The following is a 26,155-nucleotide window of genomic DNA, read 5'->3' as shown; positions in this document are numbered from 1 at the left end:
ATCCAATTTTTTCCTGTTTTTTCAACTTGAGTAAGGCATTAACTTGACGGTCTGAACGGGACAAGTCACATAGAAGTGGACCATTTTGAATCCGATCAGGGTCACTTTCATATGTGGTTTAAACAGGGAATCAAAGCGACTCACCGAGCAGCTCAATATGAATGTAGCGAACCCAGTATGTTCCGCCCTTTTGCTGCCAGTCGCACTGCACGTTTAAATCGTCAAGGCCGTCGCGGTCCAGCTTAATGACTTTGCCCACGTCGCCGTCGTACACCTCCTCGTATGTTCGGCAGCACTTTACCATCATGTCCACCTGAAGGGAAATGCGCACATAATCCACTGTGTCGTGACCGTGCAACGGCAGTTGTGACTCGTTTTCTTACTTGAATGTTCTCTTGGACGTAAACGGCGTAGTCATAAATGCTCTGGAAATCTGATCGCTTTTTGAACGTCTGGCTCTCTGTCACGACTGCGCCTGGAGGCTAAAAGAGACTTGAGTTACACACACACCACTTACTAACGGGACAGATGAGTGAAAGACGCTTGTTTAAAGTATTAAGTTTGCAAATGTAAAATTTCTTAATAATATCTTGATATTGAAAGAAAAATGAATAAACAAACAAACAAACAAAAAAAGACCATTTATGAGTGAAGCTACACATGCATACACACACTGATAGATTTACAGTGCCTTGCAAAAGTATTCGGCCCCCTTGAATCTTTCAACCTTTCGCCACATTTCAGGCTTCAAACATAAAGATATGAAATTTAATTTTTTTGTCAAGAATCAACAACAAGTGGGACACAATCGTGAAGTGGAACAACATTTATTGGATAATTGAAACTTTTTTAACAAATAAAAAACTGAAAAGTGGGGCGTGCAGTATTATTTGGCCCCTTTACTTTCAGTGCAGCAAACTCACTCCAGAAGTTCAGTGAGGATCTCTGAATGATCCAATGTTGTCCTAAATGACCGATGATGATAAATAGAATCCACCTGTGTGTAATCAAGTCTCCGTATAAATGCACCTACTCTGTGATAGTCTCAGGGTTCTGTTTAAAGTGCAGAGAGCATTATGAAAACCAAGGAACACACCACGCAGGTCCGAGATACTGTTGTGGAGAAGTTTAAAGCCGGATTTGGATACAAAAAGATTTGCCAAGCTTTAAACATCTTAAGGAGCACTGTGCAAGCCATCATATTGAAATGGAAGGAGCATCAGACCACTGCAAATCTACCAAGACCCGGCCGTCCTTCCAAACTTTCTTCTCAAACAAGGAGAAAACTGATCAGAGATGTAGCCAAGAGGCCCATGATCACTCTGGATGGACTGCAGAGATCTACAGCTGAGGTGGGAGAGCCTGTCCATAGGACAACAATCAGTCGTACACTGCACAAATCTGGCCTTCATGGAAGAGTGGCAAGAAGAAAGCCATTTCTCAAAGATATCCATAAAACGTCTCGTTTAAAGTTTGCCACAAGCCACCTGGGAGACACACCAAACATGTGGAAGAAGGTGCTCTGGTCAGATGAAACCAAAATTGAACTTTTTGGCCACAATGCAAAACGATATGTTTGGCGTAAAAGCAACACAGCTCATCACCCTGAACACACCATCCCCACTGTCAAACATGGTGGTGGCAGCATCTTGGTTTGGGCCTGCTTTTCTTCAGCAGGGACAGGGAAGATGGTTAAAATTGACGGGAAGATGGATGCAGCCAAATACAGGAAGATTCTGGAAGAAAACCTGTTGGTATCTGCACAAGACCTGACACTGGGACGGAGATTTATCTTCCAACAGGACAATGATCCAAAACATAAAGCCAAATCTACAATGGAATGGTTCAAAAATAAACGTATCCAGGTGTTGGAATGGCCAAGTCAAAGTCCAGACCTGAATCCAATCGAGAATCTGTGGAAAGAGCTGAAGACTGCTGTTCACAAACACTCTCCATCCAACCTCACTGAGCTCGAGCTGTTTTGCAAGGAAGAATGGGCAAGAATGTCAGTCTCTCCATGTGCAAAACTGATAGAAACATACCCCAAGCGACTTGCAGCTGTAATTGGAGCAAAAGGTGGCGCTACAAAGTATTAACGCAAGGGGGCCGAATAATATTGCACGCCCCACTTTTCAGTTTTTTATTTGTTAAAAAAGTTTAAATTATCCAATAAATTTTATTCCACTTCACGATTGTGTCCCACTTGTTGTTGATTCTTGACAAAAAATTAAAATTTTACATCTTTATGTTTAAAGCCTGAAATGTGGCGAAAGGTTGCAAGGTTCAAGGGGGCCGAATACTTTTGCAAGGCACTGTATTAGGCTTATTTTAAAGAGGGGTGCAAGAGCAGAAACTGCTTCTTTAGCCTTGTTTTTTCCGCCATATATATTTTAATAGATTGTTTTTTTGCCCTTCAAATGTAATAATTATGATAATATATTATTACATTATACAAATATATTATGTTTTAAACATGTTACTGTCCCACAGAATTATTTTTAAACAATAATAAAGTAGAAAAATGCTTGTCTTTATTAAATTGTTCATTGAGTGAGTCCACTTAAATTCGCTGAAGCTGCTCACTTACAAACAATGAGTTGCCACAGCAACTGTTTAACAAGATAAACAATGACTGACGCATGTGGCACTTTTAAGTTTCAGCTTCCAAGGATCTCTGGCCAGATCAAACTTTAACGTCTGGCAATCATCGTTAACTTTAACAAGCAACTGTAGTGCACTACAAGACCAAGAAAAGCAGCAGGAGGGAGGGGGCGAATACATGATGGGATTGGGACAGCTCATCTGTATTTAATTAATTATTTTTTTCAATTGGAAAAAAAAATCTGCAATGGACTGGGGGCGCGAAGTTTGAAGCGCGAAGTAGCGAGGAATAACTTTATACAGTACAGGCCAAAATGTTGGTCAAACCTCATTCGTGCGTTTTCTTTATTTTCATGACTATTTACATTTTAAATTATCACTGAAAGTTATAAAACTATGAATGAACACGTTTGGAATTATGTACTTAGCAGAAAAAAAAAAATAACTAAAAACATGTATAATATTCTAGTATCTTTAAAGTAGCAATACTTTGCTACGATTTTTTTGCACACACTTGCCATTCTCTTGATGAGCTTCAATTTTTCACTTCACAGAAATGCTTTAGCAATGGGGTTGGGACCTTCATTTGTGTTGCATTGAATGAGGTGTGTCCAAATTTTAGCCCTGTACTTTACATTTTTTAAATGACAATGATTCTAGGATTATTGGAGAGTTACTACAATATCCAATTAATTGTCAAGACTCAAAGCCCGACCCTTCAGCTCATTAGGAGCGAAAAGACGAAAGTACAGTGAGGTCCTACCCCAGTAAATGTGGGCTCAGCTTCCTCCAGCTCCTCAAATGCTTCCTCATCAGACTCTTCGTCCGACACGGTGTCAGCATCCGACACTTCTGACGTCTGAATGTCAGGGTGGTCCAGTAGCCAGCCCACCAGTGCCTCAACACCTATGAGGAAAGATAATTTGACTGCTGAACGAGGCTTCTGATTGAATTATCCTAAACTGCAGTGTTTCCAAAATCTTACCTGGCACCCCCGTGGCGCTGCTGGTTGTCCCCGACAGCGACTTCAAGGCGAACTCGATGTTTTTCCGCGGGAAACCCATCTCCATGAGCTGCAGCACGATGGGGAGAGGCGGGACGGGCGATGTCTTGTGCTTCTTCTGCTTGGGCGGCCGGACGTGCTGCTGCACGGTGATGGGCGTGGTGGCCTCGCTGGAGCTGCTGTCTTCAAAAAGCGGGGAGGACGGGTGGGCCAACTCCACGGCTAGGTATTGACACACGGCCAGGGCTGCCGCCTATGAGGAAATTTGATAGTAAACACCGATTAGACATGTGCCGGTTACTGGTTTCAAGGTATACCGTGGTATGAAAACGTCACGGTTTCAAAACCACTATTTTCCATTAGACCGTTCCTACGATATTAGCTATTTTTATGTCCCAAAAATGCAGGGCTCACCCCTCCCCCTCCGGTTGTTGCTCAGTGAGTCAGCCGTGTTACACGATGGCTAGAGGAGGTGAAATCTCTGAACTTTTTCCCCTATCGAAGAAAATTAAGTCGCTGGTGTGGGAATACTTCGGCTGCAGAAGTTACAGATGGCCGCGGCTTAGAGGATGAGGGCCAACCAACATGTAAAACATGTTTGCGGAGCGTGGCTGCCAGAGGAGGCAATACCTCCCAATCAGTGTTTTCGACAACGATGACGATAACGAAAATATTTCGTCGGCGAACAATTTTAATCAGGATGATGACGTCAAAATGACGCTCTGAAAACGTGTCTTGGGAGACTACAACATAACGAGATGGATGCCAGTTGTCGTCTGACGACACGAGAACAAGATGAAAATTCGCCATGGTTTCCGTCCCAAATCACAGTGTGTGATATTTTCTTATTGTATGTGTAGTTAGCACACATTTAACACTGCCTGGCCGTGTCACTCATGTGACGTGCTGCGGAGCCTGTGCCCATTCCAGGCTCCTTTTGTGAAACATATGTGTCAAGTGCTGCTTGGTAAGTTTTGCTTTCTTATCTTGGCTAGATATCCCATGTTGCTTTAGCCTTTAAAGGTCTTTGCTGAGTGATCATCACACACCAAACTAACTTGTAGCGTAAGCATAGCATTCGCATTAGCATTAAGCACATTGGCTCGGTGCCTTCTTAAACTCTTGGAAAACACTTTACATACAGTTGGTGGCGTCCAGGTGAGTTTAATTAATTGCAAATAATGTGCTGTTTTCCTGCAGAGTGTCTTATCATCATGAACATTGTGATATCCTTGTAGACTCGATGGTTATGTGCTTGTTTGTCATGTTCATTCGAAATTGTTGGAAACCTTTTATTTATTCATTCATTCATTCATTTATTCATGGACTATAGACGAAAACATTTTGAGAACTGTCGACTAAAACTAGACGACATTTGTTTGCGCTTTCGTCGACTAAAACTTGACGAAGACAAACACATTTTGAAATGACTAAAATATGACTAAGACTAATAACTATTTTCGTCCAAAAAACTAAAACTAAGACGAAAATTAAAATGGCTGCCAAAAACAACACTGCCTTCAATATGACTTTGCGTTTAGTGAACACCACCCATCGTTTTATATAAAATTAAAGGCAAGTAAACGCTGTCATGAACGTTTCCCGCCACCAACGAGAGTTAACTCCAGTGTGTTTAGTATGTCTAGAGGTGGTAAAACAAATACTATAACTTGTTAACGAGGCAGATAAATTTGACTAATTAGCATGCCAAGACGGCTAACTAGCTTCCCCTTTAACATTAGCCTAGTTTTGTTTGAGTCTTCTGCAATTGTAAACATCTGTTCAAAATAACATTTTCACAATAAAGCATGTTTTTTTTCTCTGGCGACTGTGTTGCGAGAAAGAGTGTGTGTGTAAAATGTAAACATGATACGAGTCATACACACGTGCTTCTTATGGAAAAGAATTCAATTATTTTTGTTCTGATGATAATAGTGTTCAGATGTGGCTGTGGGTTTAGGCTCACATAAAGGACTGCATTTATTTTATTTAAAATATCTGTTATTTATTTTTTGTTACATATACTATAAGTAACATCTACTTATGTTCCAATTTGCTAATATGTTGTTTAGAAAAATAAAAATGCTGTTCAACGGAAAATAAGTTGTTGTTTTTTTAGGCCAAACATCTCAAAATAAAACATTGTAGAGCAGTAATTGCAATACTGTGATACTGTGATATTTTCGCCAAAGCTTATCATACCGCCAGAATCTCATACCAGCACATGCCTAGTTGAATGTAGCGAATTTCCTTTCGACACTAAAAATGCCACAAAGTCCCCTCTTTTTCTTAGATGTCAAATTTTCTACTCACTTCCATCTCCCGCCGGTCAAAAATGGCTTTGATGGGCGACGGCTGAGTGGCGGCGGACAGGAGTTGCTGCAGGAGGATCATCGGAGGAAGAGGACCCTCAGGAGAAAGATCTCCGACATCAGGTGATGACACCACTGCATCCTCTGAAAGTTTCATACAGATAAAAATCAATGGTCTAGTCTTCGGCAACCTATATTTGAGCACGACTCTTTCTTACCGCCAGGGTTTGGTCCGATGTCCACCACCGCCGGCTGAGAGAGAATCTGCCGCAGTTTGTCCTGGTGCGAAAGCAGCGCCCGTGCAGCCTTCAGGATGTACAGCCTAAGCTGCTGCCAGCGCAGCAAGTGGAGATCCACCTGGTCCGCTGAAGAACACGCAATGCATAAGATTAACTCATCACTATCAGCTGAAACTAGTTTATGGATAGTATTCACAGAGTATGTGTTGTGGTAGCCAGTAATAGACAAGTAACCAGAGGTGGGTAGAGTAGTCAAAAATTTTACTCAAGTAACTGGAGCAATACTTCAAAATAATATTACTCAAGAGTAAAAGTAGTCATCCAAAAAAATGTACTCAAGTACAAGTAAAACAGTATTTGGTGAAAAGAATACTCAAGTAATGAGTAACATTGTGAGTAACTGCCAACGATGTTTCATTTTTTTTTTTTTTTTTTTTTCCTCAGCACAAAGCTATCAATATGAACTGTTGTTATTACACTGTACTATAATCTATTGCATAACATTGTGAAGCAGCCAGAAGAGACGGCTGTATATAACCTCTTTTGTACTGTTTATTGTGTGTTTTAAATGGTTGTCGAAAACTTCGAGCGAGTTTATGTGATTGTTTTTGGTCTTGGCGAGGACAGTACAATGACGTATCATACATGTTTTTGGATATTTTTTTCTTTAATTGAGAGGGTCTTTTGAGGTATTTAAAGTGTTAGTACAGTATAGACATGTGCCGATTACTGGTTTCAAGGTATATCGTGGTATGAAAATGTCACGGTTTCAAAACAATTTTTAATAACAAATTTTCCATCATACCGTCCCTACGGTACTAGCCAGTTTTATGTCCCCAAAATGCAGGGAGAAATCCCTTACCTGCAGCTCCAAGGCTCAACCCACCCCCACCGGTTGTTGCTCAGTGTCAGTGAGTCTGCTGTGCTACAAGATGGCTGGAAGAGGTGAAACTCCTGAACATTTCCCCCAATCCAAGAAAACAAAATTGCTAGTATGGGAATACTTCAGCTACAGAAAAATTATAGACGGCCGCAGTTTAGAGGTGGAGGGCTAACCGACATGTGAAACATGTTTGCAGTGGGTGGCTGCCGGGGATGCAATATCTCCAATATGATTTTGCATTTATACAAAATTAAAGGTTCGTAAACTCTGTCATGAATGTTTCCCCACCAGCTACGAGAGTTAACTCCAGTGTGTCTAGCGCGTCTAGCGGAGGTAAAACGTGTTTTTTTTTTCTCTCTCTCTGGCAACTGTCTGTGTTGAGAAAGAGTGTGTGTGTGTGTATAATGTCAAGATGATAAGAGTCATACACACATGCTTTTTATGGAAAATAATTCAATTACTGTGTTCTGATGGTAATAATGCTAAGCTGTAGTTGTGGGGTTAGGCTCACCTAAAGGACTGCATGCATTTTAATTTTACTTCGAATATTTCAGTTATTTGTAATTTATTAATTTATTTTAACTAGGCCTGTCAACAATAACGTGTTAACGACCATGATTAATCTGGAAATATTAACGCATTAAAAAAAAATAACGCAATTTACCGCTCACACTAAGTTTGGCCACAACTGCCTCCCGTAGTCCCACACGCTGATGTTTACATTCTCCGCGCTGCAATGCAGGACATAATGCAGCCAGCCACGATGAGTGAGGATGATGGCCAAATTCCGTTTTAAAAAGCTGCCTAATGGAAATCTGGATAAAACCAAAGTTGTGTGCACATACTGATGTAATGAACTGTTGTTCGATCGGAGCTCAACCAGCCTAAAGTACCACCTTCGGGCACAGCTAGTGTTAGCAATGACGCTAACACTGCGGGAAACAAGCCGCAGTCATCAAGCTACACTGGCAGAGTGCGGACTCGGACTTGTCAACAAAAGACAACAAGTAGGTTGACTACTGCTATCGCTACATGGGTAGACAGAGACTGTAGAGTGTAGACCCATTAACATAGTCGAAGACGAGGGCGTTAAAAATCCAATGACAACAAACAACAACGACAAACCACTAGACAGGTACAAGGCAGTGCCAGCATGGACTCATGTCCACTACAGTGGTGGTCTGCACACAGTGGTGCCCACAGTAAGCTGGCCCATGCAAAAAAAAGTATCTGGTCACACCTGCCACAACCGTTCCTTGCGAGGGACTGTTTTCTTTGACAGGGCACATTGTTCAAAAGAAAAGGTCTGCTCTGTTATCTGAAAATGTCAACAAGCTGGTTTGCCTGAGCAGTTGGTTAAAAAAAAATAGAGTATGACTGGCAAACTTAAGCAGTGTTTCTAAACACCTTTACACACAGCTTAGTGCAATGTTTTTCAGTTAAGTGTGTGAAAATTGACAATTTATTTTTTTTATATCTCTCACAGCTTTCAGGCCATTTAGTGTAAAACTGCAAATGCTGCATTTATTTGTGTGAAATGTTCAATTTAACAGACAAGTTGTTTACACATTTTTTGAAACACTAGCTATTGTTACTGTATTGTGCTTGTCTGCTCTTTAATTTGGCAGTTAATTTTGGGTAATATGCCAAACGGTACTTGAGCCACATTGTTAGTCTGAGGCACTTTAATCTGTTAAAGCTCTTTGCTGTATCATACACATTATTTTATTTATTATATTATACGAGCCGAGTTGTTAAATAAAATTTTAAAACTCTATTTGGTTAAGTATATATTCATTCACACATCATACATTTCATCTTAGAACAAATTTTAATTATAGTATTTTCCTAGATTTTTTTTTTCCTGAAGAGGAACTTTATTTATCCCAAGGGAAATGTGATTAATCATGATTAATCACAGTTGACTTATAATTAACTAGATTAAATTTTTTAATCGTTTGACAGCACTAATTTTAACATTATACTTATGTTTTAGTTTGCTAATATGTTTTGAAAAATAAAAATCCTGTTCAACGGATCTTTTTTTTACCGATAGTCCGAAAAATACAGTACTGTTGATATGTTAAATAAGCAAAGTATTTCATAGTTTTATTGATGAATATGTAGTAGCAAATTAGAGAAGGCTTATTTTTCAATAATTTACAATTCTTGAATGACCCATTCGTATTAAAAACAACCATTAATAATCAAGGATTGCTGCCAGCCCCTCCTATTCAAAATGGATTGGAAGAGTAGTGCTGCAACAACTAATCGATTAACTCGAGTAATTTGATTTGAAAAAAGATTCGAATTAAATTTTGCTGCTTCGAGTACTTGTTCAATTAAAGTGGCACTGTAATGGTTTGTTTTGAAAGTGTTTGCATTTGGTTTTATTGATTTGGGTGGATACACTGCCCTCTAGTGGCGACAGTGAATATGTCATAACTCATTTCACATGGCTGAATCCAGCTGCTCCCTGTTAAGACCAACATAAGCTAAGTTTTTGTTTGAGCTGATGTTTTTAAATACATTCGTAATTTAGTTTATAGGTGTATATGTGTAATATAATTTGTGTTTGAACCATTGGTTAAGAGCATTGTAAAAAGAAAAAAAAACAGCATTTGATAACATTTAAGCTAGCAGACTTTTGCTATGGAAGTTAGCCAATTGTTCTTTTGTTGTACTTGGATCCTCATTTTTTTGTACCGTTTGAGGCTCAGGTCAGTTATTTTAATTTTTTATGTTCCTTGTCCGATTACTTGAACTAACCAGTTAATCGATTAATCGACTACTAAAATAATCGAGCGCTAGAGCCCCATCTAAGAATTAAATTAGCATTGTCGTCTAAATAAAGTGGACTCATCTAAATGGCACCTGTAAGGCCCCGACTGAGGCACTTCTTCATTCGATGTTTCTCCAGTTTACTTCCAGCCAGGCTTACGAGCTGAGCCCAGACTGTCAACATGGAATCCGAAAAAGGCAAATTCTGCACACTGAAGGCTACAGCAGGACACTGGCGACATTAAAACAAAAAATATAACTGCAAACTCCTACTAAAAAAGGATCATTTCCAATGTTACAGTGGTGCGAGTTCGTACCGGTTTGAGGTGACTGAGCAGGCAAACCCGGCTGTTGCGCATTTCGTGAAATTGCGCGGTTATCCGTCCTTTCGGCGTGATGCGTGTGACGGTGCCTTCGCCATATTCTTCGTGGACCACTTGGCCGCCTAGCCGGAGACGACTGTCGATTCCGCCGATTACCGCTAGCACAGCCATGAGGCTACCCACTCTGGGACCCTCGGCGTCCGGGAAATACTCTTCCAGGAAACTCTGGATTGAAAAGGAAGGAAATGTTAGTCTGGATTTAATTCATTTGGAATAAGTGCAATAAGAGAATGTGATTTTACAGCTTCAGACTGGCAGTTTGCCATGACTTCTCCAATGGAGCTCAGCTGAGCGTTGATGTACTCGTTGATGAGTGCGTTCCACTGTGTGAGAGAATGGAGAGTACGCAAGACGCCTACAATCTCCTCAGCTAACGTGCTGCTGTGAGTGGCTGTAAGAGAGGCCTGAGGGCGGGATTTCCTGCGTCGTAGGGAACCCTCTGCGAAAGTGATAAAACAAGTTAAAACAAGTGTTTTTTTTTTTTTGCTGACTTTAAAAGCTGTGTACCTCTAAGAAGAGGCAGGTCTGAAGAGCAGGTGCTGAGTAAGCTTCCCAAGAAGCCAAACAGCTTCTCCACTAGGAACCTCATATCCGAGGAGCGCTCGAGTTTGTCCCATGAGGGAAGCACGGCTTGCAGGAGACGTAGTGCGAGGATCTGGAGACGCACACAAAAGAGTAGACCATCAAAATGAGCACAAAAAATTGAAACAGGTTTATTTACTCATGGGCATATAGAACAATATTCAACTGTGAAACTGAAATGACTATTTTCAACCAAGTAAAATTTTTGGGGTGAAGCAAATGCCCTTGATTAAAATAATTACCAATAAATTACAAAAAAACAACAACAAAAATAACGTTGTCCGATATTATCGGTAGCCGATAAAAGCATTTTAAAATTATATTAGATCATATCGACATTAGTTTTTCATTATCGGTTTTGGGCCAATATGCATATGGCTTTGCTGTCATGTCCACTTATTGCCTGCCCGTGTTTCTGGTGTTTTGACGTCTAAAAGTTCCAGCAATTTCTGCTGATGCATCATATGTCGACGCCAGCTCATTGCAAATGGAGCTAAATGGAGGGGCTAACGTCTGCAGCAAGTACACAATAGGAGTTCTTGCCATCTCACCATGTTGTTTGTGCCTTATACAAGCATCTCTTGTAGTTATATTCTTCAATTAAATGTCAAGTTAAAAAATAGATCCTTAGGTAGACATTCGTAAAATTACCCAAAAATAAGGAGAGAAGACACTCAGTTTTCTTGGCCAAGGAGAGCAAGGAGGGACTAGACAGAGAAATGCTAGATTACGCTGTATAGTCACCAAAATTTATCTAAAAAAAAAACCTCCTTGCTCTTTCTTTTATTAGGGGTTTGTCCTGACACAGAAGGGTGCCGCCCTAAAGGGAGGGGGAAAGCAAGCTGGAGACACCCATGTGATTTTGGTTGGCTATGTGTGAGCATGTAGGTAGAACTAACTAAATACATGTGTGTAAGCAAGGGCACTTAGGTAAAGTGGCCAGAATGACCCAGACACTTCAGTTCTGCAACGCTGCGGCCATGGAAGATGTCCTCGACTGGAAGATTGTCCTCGAAAGTCTAGACGAAAGTCCAGACGTAAGATGCTGAAGATGTCCTAGAAGGTCTAGTTACGCAATGTTGCGGCCATAAAGCAAGGCAGTTGTCACCCCGACCCTTTTTAACACTTTGTAACACTTAAACATTATACCTGCCGTAATTTTCGGACTATAAGCCGCTACTTTTTTCCTTCATTTTGATACCTGTGGCTTATAGTCCAGTGCGGCTTATTTGTTGATTTTTTTTAAGGTAACCCTTTATTTGACAGCGGTGTCATAAGACTGTCATAAGATCATCAAAATTATGTCATGACACGATCATGGACATTACTGAATGTTTATGTCATTAAGTGTCATTTGGCAAATTATGTAACCAACTCAATTTTTGTCCATCTGGATCTTTTGCATCCATTCAAAAGTGAGACCATTTGCCGGATAACACTTAATGACATCTGTTATAAGCATTCATGAATGCTCAGGACAGAGACATGTCATAATTATGATTGTGTAATGACAGTCTTATGGCACCACTGTCAAATAAAGTGTTAGCAAATACCATAACTAGCAATTGATGAAAAACTTTGAATAGTAACTGAAGAAATATTTAGCACAGAACATGATTTTTGATTTTTATTTACATCTGTAGCGCTGCAATGCATGCTAAGAGGCATGTTGGATGACAACAGTCAACAGCAGGTGGCAGCAGAGGTTGACTGTCTCCCCCAAGGAAGCAGTGATGGCCAAATGAAGCTTCTTGAAGCAATAAAGCTTTGCAGTAATTAGTTCAAAGTTTAATGATGGTTCATTTGGTCTTTTGACAGTCAGTCGTATGATGCCGCTGTCAAAAAAGGTTGTACCGGGTAATATCTTTTGGTGTAAATATCCCATGATACAGTGAGGACAGCTACGGCTTATAGTCCAGTGCAGCTTATCTATGAACAAATGCCGTTTTCATTCCAAATTTGGTGGGCTGCGGCTTATAGTCAGGTGCGCCTTTTAGTGCGAAAATTAGGGTAGTATAGCAAGCAATAATCATTTACTGGTTATATCAAATAAGAAAAAATATGGCAATATGTATTATGTATGTATTAGGTATATATGAGCACAGGCAAATATTCAATCAATCAAGCAAATATTCAATCAACCCTCGATAATTAACTCAACACTTTGTTTTATATTCATGAGTGTTGTGTAGTACATTTGCATTTGTGGTAAAATGTTCTTACACTATTTCATTGCTTGCAAGCTGTACTACCAGTTACTATTATTATAGTCTTGACATAATGTTTTGTTGTTTTTAGGTTTACAAAAATATACCAGTGCTCTTGTCAAGAGAAAGATGACCACAGTAGAGCCAAATCAACTTTACTCCAGCGTCTGACTTCTCTTTAGAGCCTGATTTGTACACTGTCTCTCGATTTGTGTATCCACTAATGGAGGGTAGAGTAGCCAAAAATGTTACTCAAGCAAGAGTAGTGTTACTTCAAAATAATATTACTTAGGTAAAAGCCATGCAAATAATGTACTCAAGTACAAGTAAAATGTATTTGGTGAAAAGAATACTCAATTAATGAGTAACATTGTAAGTAACTGCTAATGATGTTTGATTAAAAAAAAAAAAAAAATCATTCATTCATTCATTTTCCATTCCGCTTTTCCTCACAAGGGTGGCAGAGTTGCTGGAACCTATCCCAGCTAACTATGAGCATTAAACAAGGGTATTTTTTTTCCAAACCCAACGTTATTTATATGATCTCTTATTGTTTTATTAAGATGATTAATTTATATTAAGAGCAGGGGTCACAACTCCGCCCCCCTGACTGGAGCCGCCATATTGTCCGTCAGCTCGTCGTGTTTACACATTACCGCTACGTACATGCCTCCTATTACGGCGTGTTTTTCTGCTCGTTAACATTAATAATCAAAATGGTGAAGGCGTCTGTGGCGGTTGGTTGCAGTAACAGAGAAGATAGACGAAGAGACTTGAAGTTCTACCGTATTCTGAGAGACCCGAAGAGGAGCGCGAGATGGACTGCTGTAATTCGACAAGAAATCTGGGCACCGAACGATCACCACAGACAATGTAGTAGTCATTTTATATCTGGTAAGATGCATTTAATATATATTTAGAAGATTTTGGGCTGACAACCACAATTAAGATCATTGTGTGACGTTGGTGATTGGGGTCTATATAGTTGCCTCTTTTTCTTTGGGGGTGGAGTTGTTGTTTTGTTGGTGTTGTTGGCGGTAAGCAGAGTAAAAAGAGGGAGAAAAATACCACGACTTCCGTGTCTAATTTTTCGCCGCCAAGCAAGCGTTACAATATTAATTAAAAATGAATGAAAACTAAATACTATTGAATATGTTATCATTATCATTTTAAAAATTTAAGTGACGGGTAAGAATAGATTATAACCGGATTTTTATGACCCTGTCAGTCTAAACGACAGACAACGAAAATGTCTAGCGCAACCTCTGATTAAGAGCATGAGTGCCCTCTAGTGGAGAAAATGGTTCCGAGTTTGAATAGTTGAGCAGTGAATAGTTGGTAAATGGTAAATGGTGTTATACTTATATAGCGCTTTTCCACCTTTCAAGGCGCTCAAAGCGCTTTACACTATCTCGCCATCCACCTACCGGTGACGCTCCTTCGTAGTTCCTATTATGAGATATTATAAGGATTATATCTCCGGTTTTCCGTGGTCAGTCAGTGCCAAATATAAATGTAACAACTAGAGGTGTGCGAAATTTCCGATTCTTAGATTATTTGCGAATCGGCCCTAGAAGATTCGAGAACGATTCACAAACATCCAAATTCCGATTATTGAAATATGTCTAGTATAGCAGAACTAAAACACAATCAGCGCGGTCTTCGGGACTCAACAGTTTTAGAACTTTCAAATGTTGAAAGTAGGCAGAAGGGAAATTATGGAATAACGGGAGCAATTTTAACAACTTTAATGGTTGATTTACAACATCAACTTAATTGAATGTAGTTTAAAGCAGTTGATACTGAATGGAGACTTGAGAATTTTATTTACTGTTTTGAACTGTTAACTTGATACTAAAATAGTTCTTTAAGCCTGAAAGGATTTTTGTACTATTTTTATCACAGATAATAGCTGCTAAACATAATCGAATCGAATCGTTAGGTGACCAAAGATTCCCACCTCTAGTAACGACTAATGTGGTCCAAAGTAGCAGAGTAAGAGTAGCGTTTCTTCTTCACAAATCTAATCAAGTAAAAGTAAAAAGTATGGCTTAATAAAACTAGTCTTAGAACGTGTTACTACCCACGCCTGGTATTCACATACTCATTGAGGACAGAATCAGTGCCGTATTGGCACTTTGCACTTGACGAAAAAGAATAAAAACATTTGTACACTATTTTGATTTCAACAATATGTATAGTGGTGCAATATAGGCACCTTTTCCATAACATCACTTGAAGTTGATCTCTTATTTTTCACAGAATATTTATTTGGAAAACCTTGAAGTTCTTAAGTTCATCATTAGAAAAGCATCCAGTTGGGCATCACAATACAATTAGCCATAATGTGTTTCATCTATGACCACATTTTTCGTTTTCTGGTTGATATCGGTATCGGATTTTTGGAGTTGGACAATATCGGGATATTGGTTATCGGTTAAAAGTCATAATCGGACAACACAAATTTTCATCATAGACTCATGATCACAGAATCATAGTCATGATTTTCAAAGAATATGAAAAATAAATTTTAAAAGAAGATTTTAAAATAGAAAGGAAAGAAAACAGCTAATACAATACTTAAAACTTTTACATGTGTAAAATTGTAAGCCATATCTGCCACTCACCTGTCGCTGCAAAGTGACTGCGCTAAACGACTGGTTGCCCTCGACAATGCGGATGAGCAGGCCGATCCACGCAGAGGTGCTCAGCGTGCTGCACATCTGCGGCATAAGCGCGATGCTGCGGATGAAGCCCAGCGTGCACCAGCTCTTATGCTGCTCCCGCGACACCAGCCTGTGGGTGTGACAGCCTGACCGGCGTGCCACCAAATCCGGAATTAAACCCGACGTCATTTTGTTGTACAAAAAAGCTTTTCTTTACCAGTCTTATCATTGGCCGCGCTTTCTACCAGCGTCCTTAGTAACCCGCAAAGAGTGCGCGTGGCGTCCTTTTGCAACACGTCGGCGTAAATCCCAGACGACAGCGCTAACGTCTTGAGTAGGTTGACGGTACTCGTTAACATCATGGCTGTCGGGTGGCTGCTCTTTTCCACTGGTTCGCCTTCTGGAACAACGACAACAAAGTTCTAAAAAAGAAGGAACTACAGCACAGGTATCAAACACAAGCCGTGGGGGCCGGATCTGGTCCACCGCTTTCATTTTTTGTGGCCCATGAAAATAAATCGTGTGCATCGACTTCATGTTTCTCGCTAAAATAAAATGTCAATGTTATTGAAATTTTGAAATTGAAATAAAATATTGAAATAAAATTTCAATGTTATTGAAATTTTATTTTAGCGAGAAACATGAAGTCAATTGAGACCTATAGCATGGCAACCAATTCAGGGTGTACCCCACCTATTGCCCATAGTTAGCTGGGATTGGCTCCAGCACCCCCCTGACCGGTCGTGAGGATAAGAGGATCGGAAAATGAATGAATGAATGAATAAATGTCCAGAAAATTTGAAAAAAAGAAAACTTTAATAGGAAGAAAAAAAATTCATAAAATTTTGATTTATTTACTTCATTAAGTTTATTTCTCCTTTTTTTTATTAAGAGAAAAATTAGATAAATATTAAAATTACTACAGAAATCTGAAAATGTACTGTTTTTTCCCCTTTTTTTAATTTTAAAAAAATACTTTTTGTTTTAAACTAATGTTAAAAAAAACTTTAAAACAATTTAAAAGTAAAACATGTATTAAAATATTTAAAAACAGAAAATTAGTTAAGTCCTTTAATAATAATTATAAAATATTTGCATACTATTCATGTAAACATCTTTAAAATATATATATATATATATATTATACATACATTAGGGCTGTCAAACGATTAACATTTTTTAATCGAGTTAATTACAGCTTAAAAATTAATTAATCGTAATTAATCGCAATTCAAACCATCTATAAAATATGCCCTATTTTTCTGTAAATTATTGTTGGAATGGAAAGATAAGACATAAGACGGATATATACATTCAACATACGGTACATAAGTACTGTATTTGTTCATTATAACCAGGGGTGCACATAAGTGGTCCGCATGCGCGCATGCGTACTGGACGTAGACAAACGCGCTGGCCCTCAACGGCTTCCATACGCTTTTGCGTACCGATGGCTGACCAGTGTATTTGCGGAGGACACGAGAAAATAACTTCTCAAAATGTCGAAGAGGCAGGCCACACTGAGTAATTATTTCCGTGTTCCCCCACCCCCGTCAAAAGACAGACAGACGACAGAGACGTCACCGGAGCTACCGAAAAAAAAGGACTTTTGCTGGCAAGAAGCAAATGATGCTCGCACGGAAATGCGGTACAAAATGAAATGCGGTACAAAATGTGCCGTGAGAATCCCAATGTCGCCGATAAGAGCAGCGCATTTTATGTAGGGTCAAAGAATTTCAGCCATCCAAACTTTGAAAACCCACGGAAAAAACAGAGCATGTGGCAATTAAGCAAACTATCGATGTCAAACAGGACCCCACTCGCCCTATGGACAAGTGGCGGAATAAAGGTAATGAACAACGACATGCACTGACAAACGTGTTTTTGCTCGCATTTTACAAAGCTAAACATGCACGTTCAATGAGGTCTTATGAGGAGGACATCCCACTTTTAAAAAGGCTTGGAGTTAATGTGGGAGCCGCATAATGCCCTTTATTTTGAATTGGTGCTTTTTATTTCTTTACATTTCACTTCAAAGTAATGGCAATTTTGTTGTGCCATTTAATGTTAATCAAGCATTAATTGTTAATATAATTAATTAAAGTTAATTGGCTCTAAGTAAAGCTTGTCATAAATTTATCGCATCAGGCGGGTTGGCTCTCAAGCTCAATGAGGACCAAGTCACATCTCCAGGTCCTCCTCTGAGAACCTGGGCAAAAAAATTATGTGCACCCCTGATTATAACATTAAATCAACAAGATGGCATTAACATTATTAACATTCCCTTAAAGCGATCCATGGATAGAAAGACTTGTAGTTCTTAAAAGATAAATGTTAGTACAAGTTATAGAAATTTTATATCAAAACCCCTCTTAATGTTTTCGCTTTATTAGAATGTGTAAAATTTTCAATCAAAAAATTAACTAGTAGCTCGCCATTGTTGATGTCAATAATTACACCATGCTCACTCATGGTACTAACCCATAAAATCAGTTGGACCCAAGCGCCAGCAGAGGGTGCCAAACACCAAAAAACAAGTAACAAGTGGACATGACACCGTACTGTAATTTTAATCTGTTTGAGCGGGCATGTGCGTTAATTGCGTCAAATATTTTAACGTGATTAATTAAAAAAGTTAATTACCGCCCCTTAACGCGATAATTTTGACAGCCCTAAAATACATATATATAATTATATATACAGTGGGGAGAACAAGTATTTGATACACTGCCAATGGGTTTTCCCATTGACTGTATATCAAATACTTGTTCTCCCCACTGTGTGTATATATATATAATAAATATTTTTTTTTTTTTAATTAGGAGGAAAAACAGAGGATTTGGACAACATTCAGGCTAACAATGTCACTAAACAATTAATCAACTATCAAGTTAGTAGTGTTAGTAGTGCTGGTTTGAAAACATAACGGCCCCCATAAGTATACAATAATAATATGTCCTGCCAAAAACACGACTTTGACACCTTTGAAATACAGGTAAAAAGAAAAGTTGCCACGCGAAAACAAACGTTACATATGTTAGTTATATATCTGAAATGATGAAACAAAACTGACCCGCGTCGTCTTCCGTGTCAGAGTCGTCGGCGGTGGGCTCAGCTGCAGGAGGCGGCTCTGCTAGCTTGAGGTCGTATTTGCCCTCCTTCCCCATTCGATATGAATTGGTGCTGCTCGTGTCCCACTGGACTCTGATCCAGCCATCCTCGCCCAGTTCGCCAATAACCCGGCCCAGACCCGGAGATGGACCATCCTGGGAATCAAAGAAATCATTAGGAACATTTCAAAATCTGCGTAAATGAATCACACACTACCATTTTTACTTGAATGTTTCTATCGCTGTTAATGGCACTAAAACACCAATATCCCTACCTGATCTCCCCATTTCCAGTCCACTCCCCTCATGACCCGCGTGCCAATTTTCATCATGGCCGCCAGTTCCGGCCCGGAGGCGGGAACGGGCATGGGAACAGCCTCTTTCCTGGACTCTTCCAGCACGGTGGCAGAGCCTCCGTGCGCCGATAAACTCATGTCCTCATCGCTGCTATCAGTGCTGGGTCCTGGTAGACACATGGATTAAAGTGAAAAAGGAAAAAAAATGACAAACTTTTTTTGTTTTTTTTTCTTTTTTAACATTGCCAAGACTAAACGTTGTAGGGGTGTCCATTCGCACCTCCCAGTCAACAAGGATTGGACGTCTAGTGCCGTCCATGGCAGCCAATGAGTGCTCTATAACGACTAAAACTAAAATATCAAGTAATTTTTTTTTTTTTTTTGGTAGGGTGGTTATGTTTACTTGTAGAGTTTTTTTGTGGGTTTGGCAATATTTAGTTTTTTTTTTTTTTTTTTTTATGATTTTGTCAATTTTTGTTTTTTGGTTGTTGCTTTTTGGCATTTTTTTGTAAGTTTCTTTTTTTCAGTTTGGTGTTTTTGCTTTTCATTTGCTCCCCTCTCAGTCAAAAGGAATTGGACGTCTAGCACCGTTTATGGTAACAAATGAGTGCCGTACAATGACTAAAACTAAAATATCAAATAAATTATAATTATTTTTCTATTATATTTTGGTGGGGGGGGGGGGGCGTGTTTTTCATGCCGTGAGTTTCGCCAATTTTTTCTGCAATTTTCAGTTTGGCGTGGAGTTGTTTTATTGTGTGTTTTTTCAGATTTTGATGAGGGTATGTTGTGTAATTTTCTTGTATGTATTTGTTTTTAGCACATCAAAACTAATATACAAAAAATATATCTAGACAGGATTCAACAAAAACAATCACTAATGCTTGTGAAATTAATCATAGGCCCCTACTGTATCACATTGACTGATTTCTGTCATTATGAAGGAGTCCTTTAACCATTGTAGACACATACATAACAGAATCCTTGCCTCAGTCCACAACTGCACATTTTTAGTCAACATAAAAATGGTCCACTCACCAATCAACTTGAGGATGCTCTGTGTGAGGGCCAGTGTGCCCGAGTTGAGCAGTAGGCTCAGGCTGTTAGCGCCGTGCTTTAGCGATAGCATGTGTATCATGGCCAGAAGAAAACGGGCTTGCGGGATGGTGCCCAGGCTTGGTCCTGCTGGGTTCTCGTTAGTAATAGTTTGCAACGGAACAGGCTGGACACCTGTTTTTCAGAAAAATAGAAAGTAGAGTACAGCTTGCATTTGTCATTGTAATATGCCACAGTTCCCAATGAGTTGGTTTTACCGAGCTCTTTAAAGCGTCCGCTTGCTTCCAGCAGGATGTTGCGAACGTTGTGGATGGCCCAAGAGTACAACTTGCCAAAAGTCACCTCTAGGAGCATGCGGTTGAAGGGAGGGATCAGGTCTACGTCTTTCAGGCAGTCAGTGAGAGGTTCTCTGTAGAGGAATAAGCATCAAATGAGGATGTGGAATCCCAATTTCTTAAGGTGTTGAAATACTGTTGGACCTTTTCATAATCATCACCAAAGAAACAAGAAGACATCATGAGAAAAACATTTAGCCGCACTAGGGCTGCCACAATTGTTCTGATTGCTGTAGAACTTGATGAAAACAGGCTGATTATAATTTTAATTCATTAAAATAATATGGTTGCAAATATCGGTGTTTGCTTCGGAAACTGATAGTTACATAGTCACATAGTCTTCCATAGCAGGACTGTGCAATCTGGCCAAAAAAATAGTTCACAATTTTTCTTGATCTCGATTCTTCTTAAACTAGGTTTTTACTGTATATTGTTTCATTTTTTAACTGGTAGCTGTTATACATTTGGAGCATCAGCGACAAATCCGTGGCTTGGAGCAGGAACGCTCACCCCTCCCCCTCCAGTTTTTATCCTGTATCTATCCTCTATCCTGTATCTGTCGCTGTGCTGTAGAAAAGACCCAATGGCTGAAGGTGTTGAAACTACAACTGAGCTTTCCCCCCTCAAAAGAGACGTCACTAGTATGGGAGTACGTCAGCTACCAAAAAGAAACAGACAGCCGCGGCTTAGAGGAGGAAGGACAGCAGGACCTCCAACATGATTTCACATTTACATGACCATCATCCGTCACTGGACAGAAAATTTAAGGTGAGTAAACGCTGTCATGAACAATGGTAAAACAAATACTATAACGTAAGCTTGTTAACGAGGCAGATAACGTGGCTAGTTAGCATGCTAAGACGGCTAACTAGTTTCCTCTCTCCCATTAGCCTACTTTTGTAAAGTCTTCCGTCATTGTAAACATCTGTTCAAAATAACATTTTCATAATAGAGCCTGTGGTGTTTTTTCTCTCTGGTGACTTTCTGTGTTAAGAGGGTGTGTGTGTGTGCGTGTGCGTGTGCGCATGCGTGCGTAATGTGTAAATAATGATACGAGTCATACACAGGTGCTCTCTTATACACAGGCCCTCTCTTACTTTCGCTCTTCATTAATATTCAACTAATTAATGTTAATAGTAGTAGTGGTATGTAAGTCCAATTCTTTTATTTTTGTTCTAATGTTGAGCAAGTTGAGCTGTGGCTGTAGTCTTTAAGTTTTATTTATTTCAATTTGTTTAAAATATTTCAATTATTCAATTTTTGTTATTTAACATTATATTCATGTTGATGTTCTAATTTGCAAATATGTTGTGAAAATAAAAAATCCTGTTAAATGGATTTTTTTAACCCATACTACATCTCAAAATAACACATTTTAGAGCTATTAATTGCAATACAGTGATACCATGAAACCGCAGTATTTTTGCTTAAGGTTATCCATAGACTTTATACTATAAATATAACAATATGAATTATGAAGTGTATGGGTTATCATAACTTCAAAATCCCATACTGGCACATGCTAGTCCTGTCAGCCCTAATTCACAAATGAGTAAACAAATAAGCCAACCATGTGTATTGTAGCTACATTACCCGATGTTTGTTCCTTCCGGTATGACCCTCTGCCAACCACACAACATAGCATACTGCACCGACGGCAGCAGGAAGCTCTTAGCGGCCAACTTCAACATGGTGTCGATGCCCTCCAGCCTCACCTCCGCCCTCTCCAGCTATCAACAAACATCTGTTTAGCTTGGTCTTCGCTTGTATACTCCCTGACATTTTGGATCGTCACCTGTTTCAGAAGACATTTCCTCATTTTCTCCACATCCAGGGGCTCTTCTTTCAGTGCAAACTCGACAATTTTAGCCATTAGGCTAGACTGGGGGTAGGCGCCGTGAACGCTATGCTTCAGCCAGCGGTACTTGTGGACGTTGTCCACTGTGCTTAGAATGGGCTCCCATTTGTCCTGTTGTCATTGAACAGTAACATTGTCAGAACATCACATTATATTGATTATAACCAAAATGAAGCAAGTAATACTCTTTTTAAAGTCAAATGTTCACCAATAATACATTGTAGTTGATTAAATAATTCCACTCATTGTTTTTAAATGACGATCAGTGTTGGGAATAACGGCGTTATAAATAAGGCCGTTACATAACTGCGTTATTTTTTTTCAGTAACAGGGTAATCTAACTTTTTTCCGCCGTTAAAACGCCGTTATCGTTACTGACGGTCAAAAGCGGTGCGTTACTTACTTTGAATAAATTGAAGAAACCACCAGCCTTAGCGAGTCTACTCTGCTCTGTTTATTTGTCATCCAAGACTTGGGGTGCATTCAGGTTCATGGCAATGAAAATAGTCAACACACATACCCAACCTTTGCAAGAACGATGGAGTTGCCGGTTGATACGGTCATAATGTGCAGGTCCTACACCCATCCGCAGCAAAACTGTTCGTAGCTTTGTAGCGATTTGTAATTTCGGAATCGCTGACGAGTTTAGTAACATACACCAAACAATAAATACAGCAGAATGTTCATTTCGCGTAATTGTGGAAGCCCGTCAACATCTTTACTCCATTTGTCTTCGGCTTGCTCGTAAGGGTCAACATTGTTCACATCCCTAAGTTTGATCACATATCTGTTCTTCGCCTTAGTAACGAGTTTGTCTCTTTATCGAACTAGCAAGTTAAAGTTTAATATCCCGTGAGCCAGACCTGCTTCCAATATGGCTGCGTTGTTGTCAAATCTCACGTGATCCCCCATTCTGTGACGTAAACGCTCGAGCCTAATAGCGCACGTGTATTTGTTGTTAATAAAGTTTTGGGTTTTTTTGTGGTTTTTTTTTTAAAACTTCGGAGCCAGTGTTTTCACACACAAACCGGAACAGCGCGTGCGGCAAACACACACACGCAAAACAGATGCAAAGGGATATGATGGCAGAGCATTCAGAGGAAAATTTGTCCTTTACATGGTAGAGATATAAACACTATTTCAAGTTGGTCGAAATTAAAGGAAAGAACGTGCATGGAAAGTGTAATTTATTTCCAAAGCTTTTGTCGACATCTGTGGTAAGCAATTCAAATCTGTTTATTTTTCTTGCACTTCAAGTGTAGGATAAATCTGTTGCTGGTGAGGTGCAATAAATATTACAAGGTTCTATAACAGAACTGCCTGTCTGTTCTTCTCTATTCAACTGACTCGAATACTGCTCAGAAAATTTCAAATTCTTTGACATACAACAACTTCTTTTTAAAGTAACGGAAATAGTTGCTTTCCCGGGTAACTAGTTACTTTTACTAGAGAGTAATTCAATTACTAACTCAGTTACTTTTTGGAAGAAGTAGTGAGTAACTATAACTAATTACTTTTTTAAAGTAACGTGCCCAACACTGATTACGATTTGTAATATAGTGCCTATATTATTATTAAATCATTAAGTCATATAATATATGTCAATATGCATGTACATCCCTGTTGACTGTGATGAACCCTCAATGAAGAGTACCTTGGCAGTCTTGCTTGTAGGCGACTTCCTATCACCGGATGAAGGACTGATGTTAATGTGAGTTTCTTCTTCTATCGTCCCCTCATTCTCCAATTTTGGCTCTTCTCCATCACCTGATTTTTTACACACTAGAGGGGGAAAAAAGCATTTCAGAAACTTTTCATGACAAACACAATGTCGCCGCTTGAACTAATGCAAGTCAATTTTATCACCGCCTCTACCTTTTTTCTTGCGCCGATCCCTGATGAGCTTCTGAGCGATCCTGCGCCAACGCGGCTGAGAGCTGAGCAGCTTCAGCTTTGACACGATGGACAGGTCGTTGCTGACCGCCGGACGCAGCTCGTTGAATAGGAAGCGCAGGCGCTCGATGACAGGAGCGCAGACTTCCTTGTAGGAACGACCCTGTTCCTGATGGGTCTGACAAGACACAGCAGAGGGGGCTTCAGTGAGTGGGGCTTCTGTACCTTTCAGGAACAGTGGTCACTACAGTGGACATCTATTCAAAAGTTATCATTCGCTTAACTCATTCACTGCCGGCCCATGTCACAGAATACAGAGAGGAAAATAAGTATTTGAAGTTCTCCTGCTTAGAAATGATGGGCGGGCTTGAAATTTTCATGGTAGACGTTTGTCCACTGTGAGAGAATCGTTGCAAATAAGTAGTTGAACACCTGTCTGTTAGCTAGAATTGTGAAAGAGTTGCCCAAAGACACCAGAGACAGAACTGTAGACCTCTACAAGGCTGAAAAGAGTTACAGGGCAATTGCCAAGCAGCTTGGTGATATAAGATCCACCGTTGGAGCAATTATTTGAAAATGAAAGAAGCTAAATATGACTGTCAATCTTCCTCGGACTGGGGCTCCATGCAAGAGCTACCTCGTAGGGTCTCAATGATCCCAAGAATGGTCAGGAATCTGCCAAAAACTACACAGGAAGATCTGGTCAATGACCTGAAAGGAACTGGGACCACCATTTCCAAGGTTACTGCTGGTAATACACTAAAACGTCACGGTTTAAAATCAAGCATGGCGTGTAAGGTTCCCCTGCTTAAACCAGCACACGTCCAGGCCTGTTTTAAGTTTGCCAATGACCATTTAAATGATCCAGAGGAGTCATGGGAGAAAGTCATGTGGTCATATGAGATCAAAATTGGAACTTTTGGGTCTTAATTCCACTCAGTGTTTGGGGGAGAAAGAATAATGAGTACCATCCCAAGAACACCATCCGTACTGTGAAGAATGCAGGTGGTAGCATCATGCTTTACGGGTGTAGCATCATGCTTTACGGGTGTTTTTCTGAACATGGGATTGGACGACTGCACTATATTAAGGAGAGGATGACCAGGGCCATGTATTGTGAGATTTTAGGGAATAACCTCCTTCTCTCAGTTAGAGCATTGAAAATGGATCGTGACTGGGTCTTCCTTCATGACAATGGCCCGAAGGAGACAGCCAGAATAACTAAGGAGTGGCTTTGTAAAAAAGCATATCAAGGTTCTGGAGGGACCCAGCCAGTCTCCAGACCTAAACCCCATACAAAATCTTTGGATGAAGCTCAAACTCCATGTTTTTCAGTGACAGTCCAGAAAACTGATTGATTTAGGGAAGATCTGTGTGGAGCAGTGGTGCAAAATCCCTGCTGGAGGTCTGTGCAAACCTAGTGAAAAGTTACAGGAAATGTTTGATGTCTGTAATTGTAAACAAAGGCTATTGTAACAAAAATTGATTTTCTAATATGTTCAAATACTTAATTTGTAGCAGTATGATACAAATAAATTGTTAAAAAAAATAATACACTGTGATTTCTGGATTTTTTTTTAGATGGTCTCACAGTGGACAAGCACCTACCGCGAAAATTTCCAACCCACCCATCATTTCTCAGTGGGAAAATCGCAGGGTGTTCAAATACTTATTTTCCTCACTGTATGTGTTATGGTAGTTAGTGAAAGAGGGTAACTGATTTACTCATTGACTCACTGGCTGCACTAGATGCCCAATCCTTTTTGACTGAGAGGGGTGAATTCGTCTAGTCATAATAGATTGGACATCTAGTGCCGTCAATAGCACCATAAATGGCACACAATGACCTAAATACTGTGAAGAAGAAAAAAAAACAACCTTAGACTCATGTTAGATTTGAAGCTGTGAAAGAACATTTTATTCATGCTTATAAAACACATAACTGCTCTG

General features: G+C 39.7%; 1 protein-coding gene across 3 annotated transcripts in view; it reads right to left on the bottom strand.

Moving 5' to 3' along the window:
* Positions 1-26,155, bottom strand: part of herc2 (HECT and RLD domain containing E3 ubiquitin protein ligase 2) — a 118,833-nt gene that overhangs the window by 60,231 nt on the left and 32,447 nt on the right. For 2 of the 3 annotated variants that reach the window (XM_057840738.1, XM_057840736.1), the window contains exons 29-48: positions 24,188-24,383; positions 23,967-24,094; positions 22,250-22,423; positions 22,048-22,184; positions 20,377-20,528; positions 20,102-20,293; positions 19,043-19,230; positions 18,731-18,923; positions 15,875-16,057; positions 15,619-15,803; positions 10,710-10,857; positions 10,445-10,641; positions 10,137-10,367; positions 9,913-10,051; positions 6,135-6,281; positions 5,918-6,060; positions 3,587-3,857; positions 3,365-3,507; positions 384-482; positions 145-313 (exon numbers count right to left, since the gene is read on the bottom strand). In XM_057840738.1, the coding sequence (XP_057696721.1) occupies positions 145-313; positions 384-482; positions 3,365-3,507; positions 3,587-3,857; positions 5,918-6,060; positions 6,135-6,281; positions 9,913-10,051; positions 10,137-10,367; positions 10,445-10,641; positions 10,710-10,857; positions 15,619-15,803; positions 15,875-16,057; positions 18,731-18,923; positions 19,043-19,230; positions 20,102-20,293; positions 20,377-20,528; positions 22,048-22,184; positions 22,250-22,423; positions 23,967-24,094; positions 24,188-24,383 (3,415 nt within the window). The remainder of the gene's footprint in view (positions 1-144; positions 314-383; positions 483-3,364; positions 3,508-3,586; positions 3,858-5,917; positions 6,061-6,134; positions 6,282-9,912; positions 10,052-10,136; positions 10,368-10,444; positions 10,642-10,709; positions 10,858-15,618; positions 15,804-15,874; positions 16,058-18,730; positions 18,924-19,042; positions 19,231-20,101; positions 20,294-20,376; positions 20,529-22,047; positions 22,185-22,249; positions 22,424-23,966; positions 24,095-24,187; positions 24,384-26,155) is intronic. The other variant, XM_057840737.1, reaches the window with a different exon arrangement.

The sequence above is a fragment of the Corythoichthys intestinalis genome, chromosome 7 (assembly GCF_030265065.1).
Source record: "Corythoichthys intestinalis isolate RoL2023-P3 chromosome 7, ASM3026506v1, whole genome shotgun sequence".
Taxonomy (NCBI): Eukaryota; Metazoa; Chordata; class Actinopteri; order Syngnathiformes; family Syngnathidae; genus Corythoichthys; species Corythoichthys intestinalis.
Note: the sequence above shows the minus strand (reverse complement) of the source record. Positions and strands in the feature narration are given on the sequence as shown.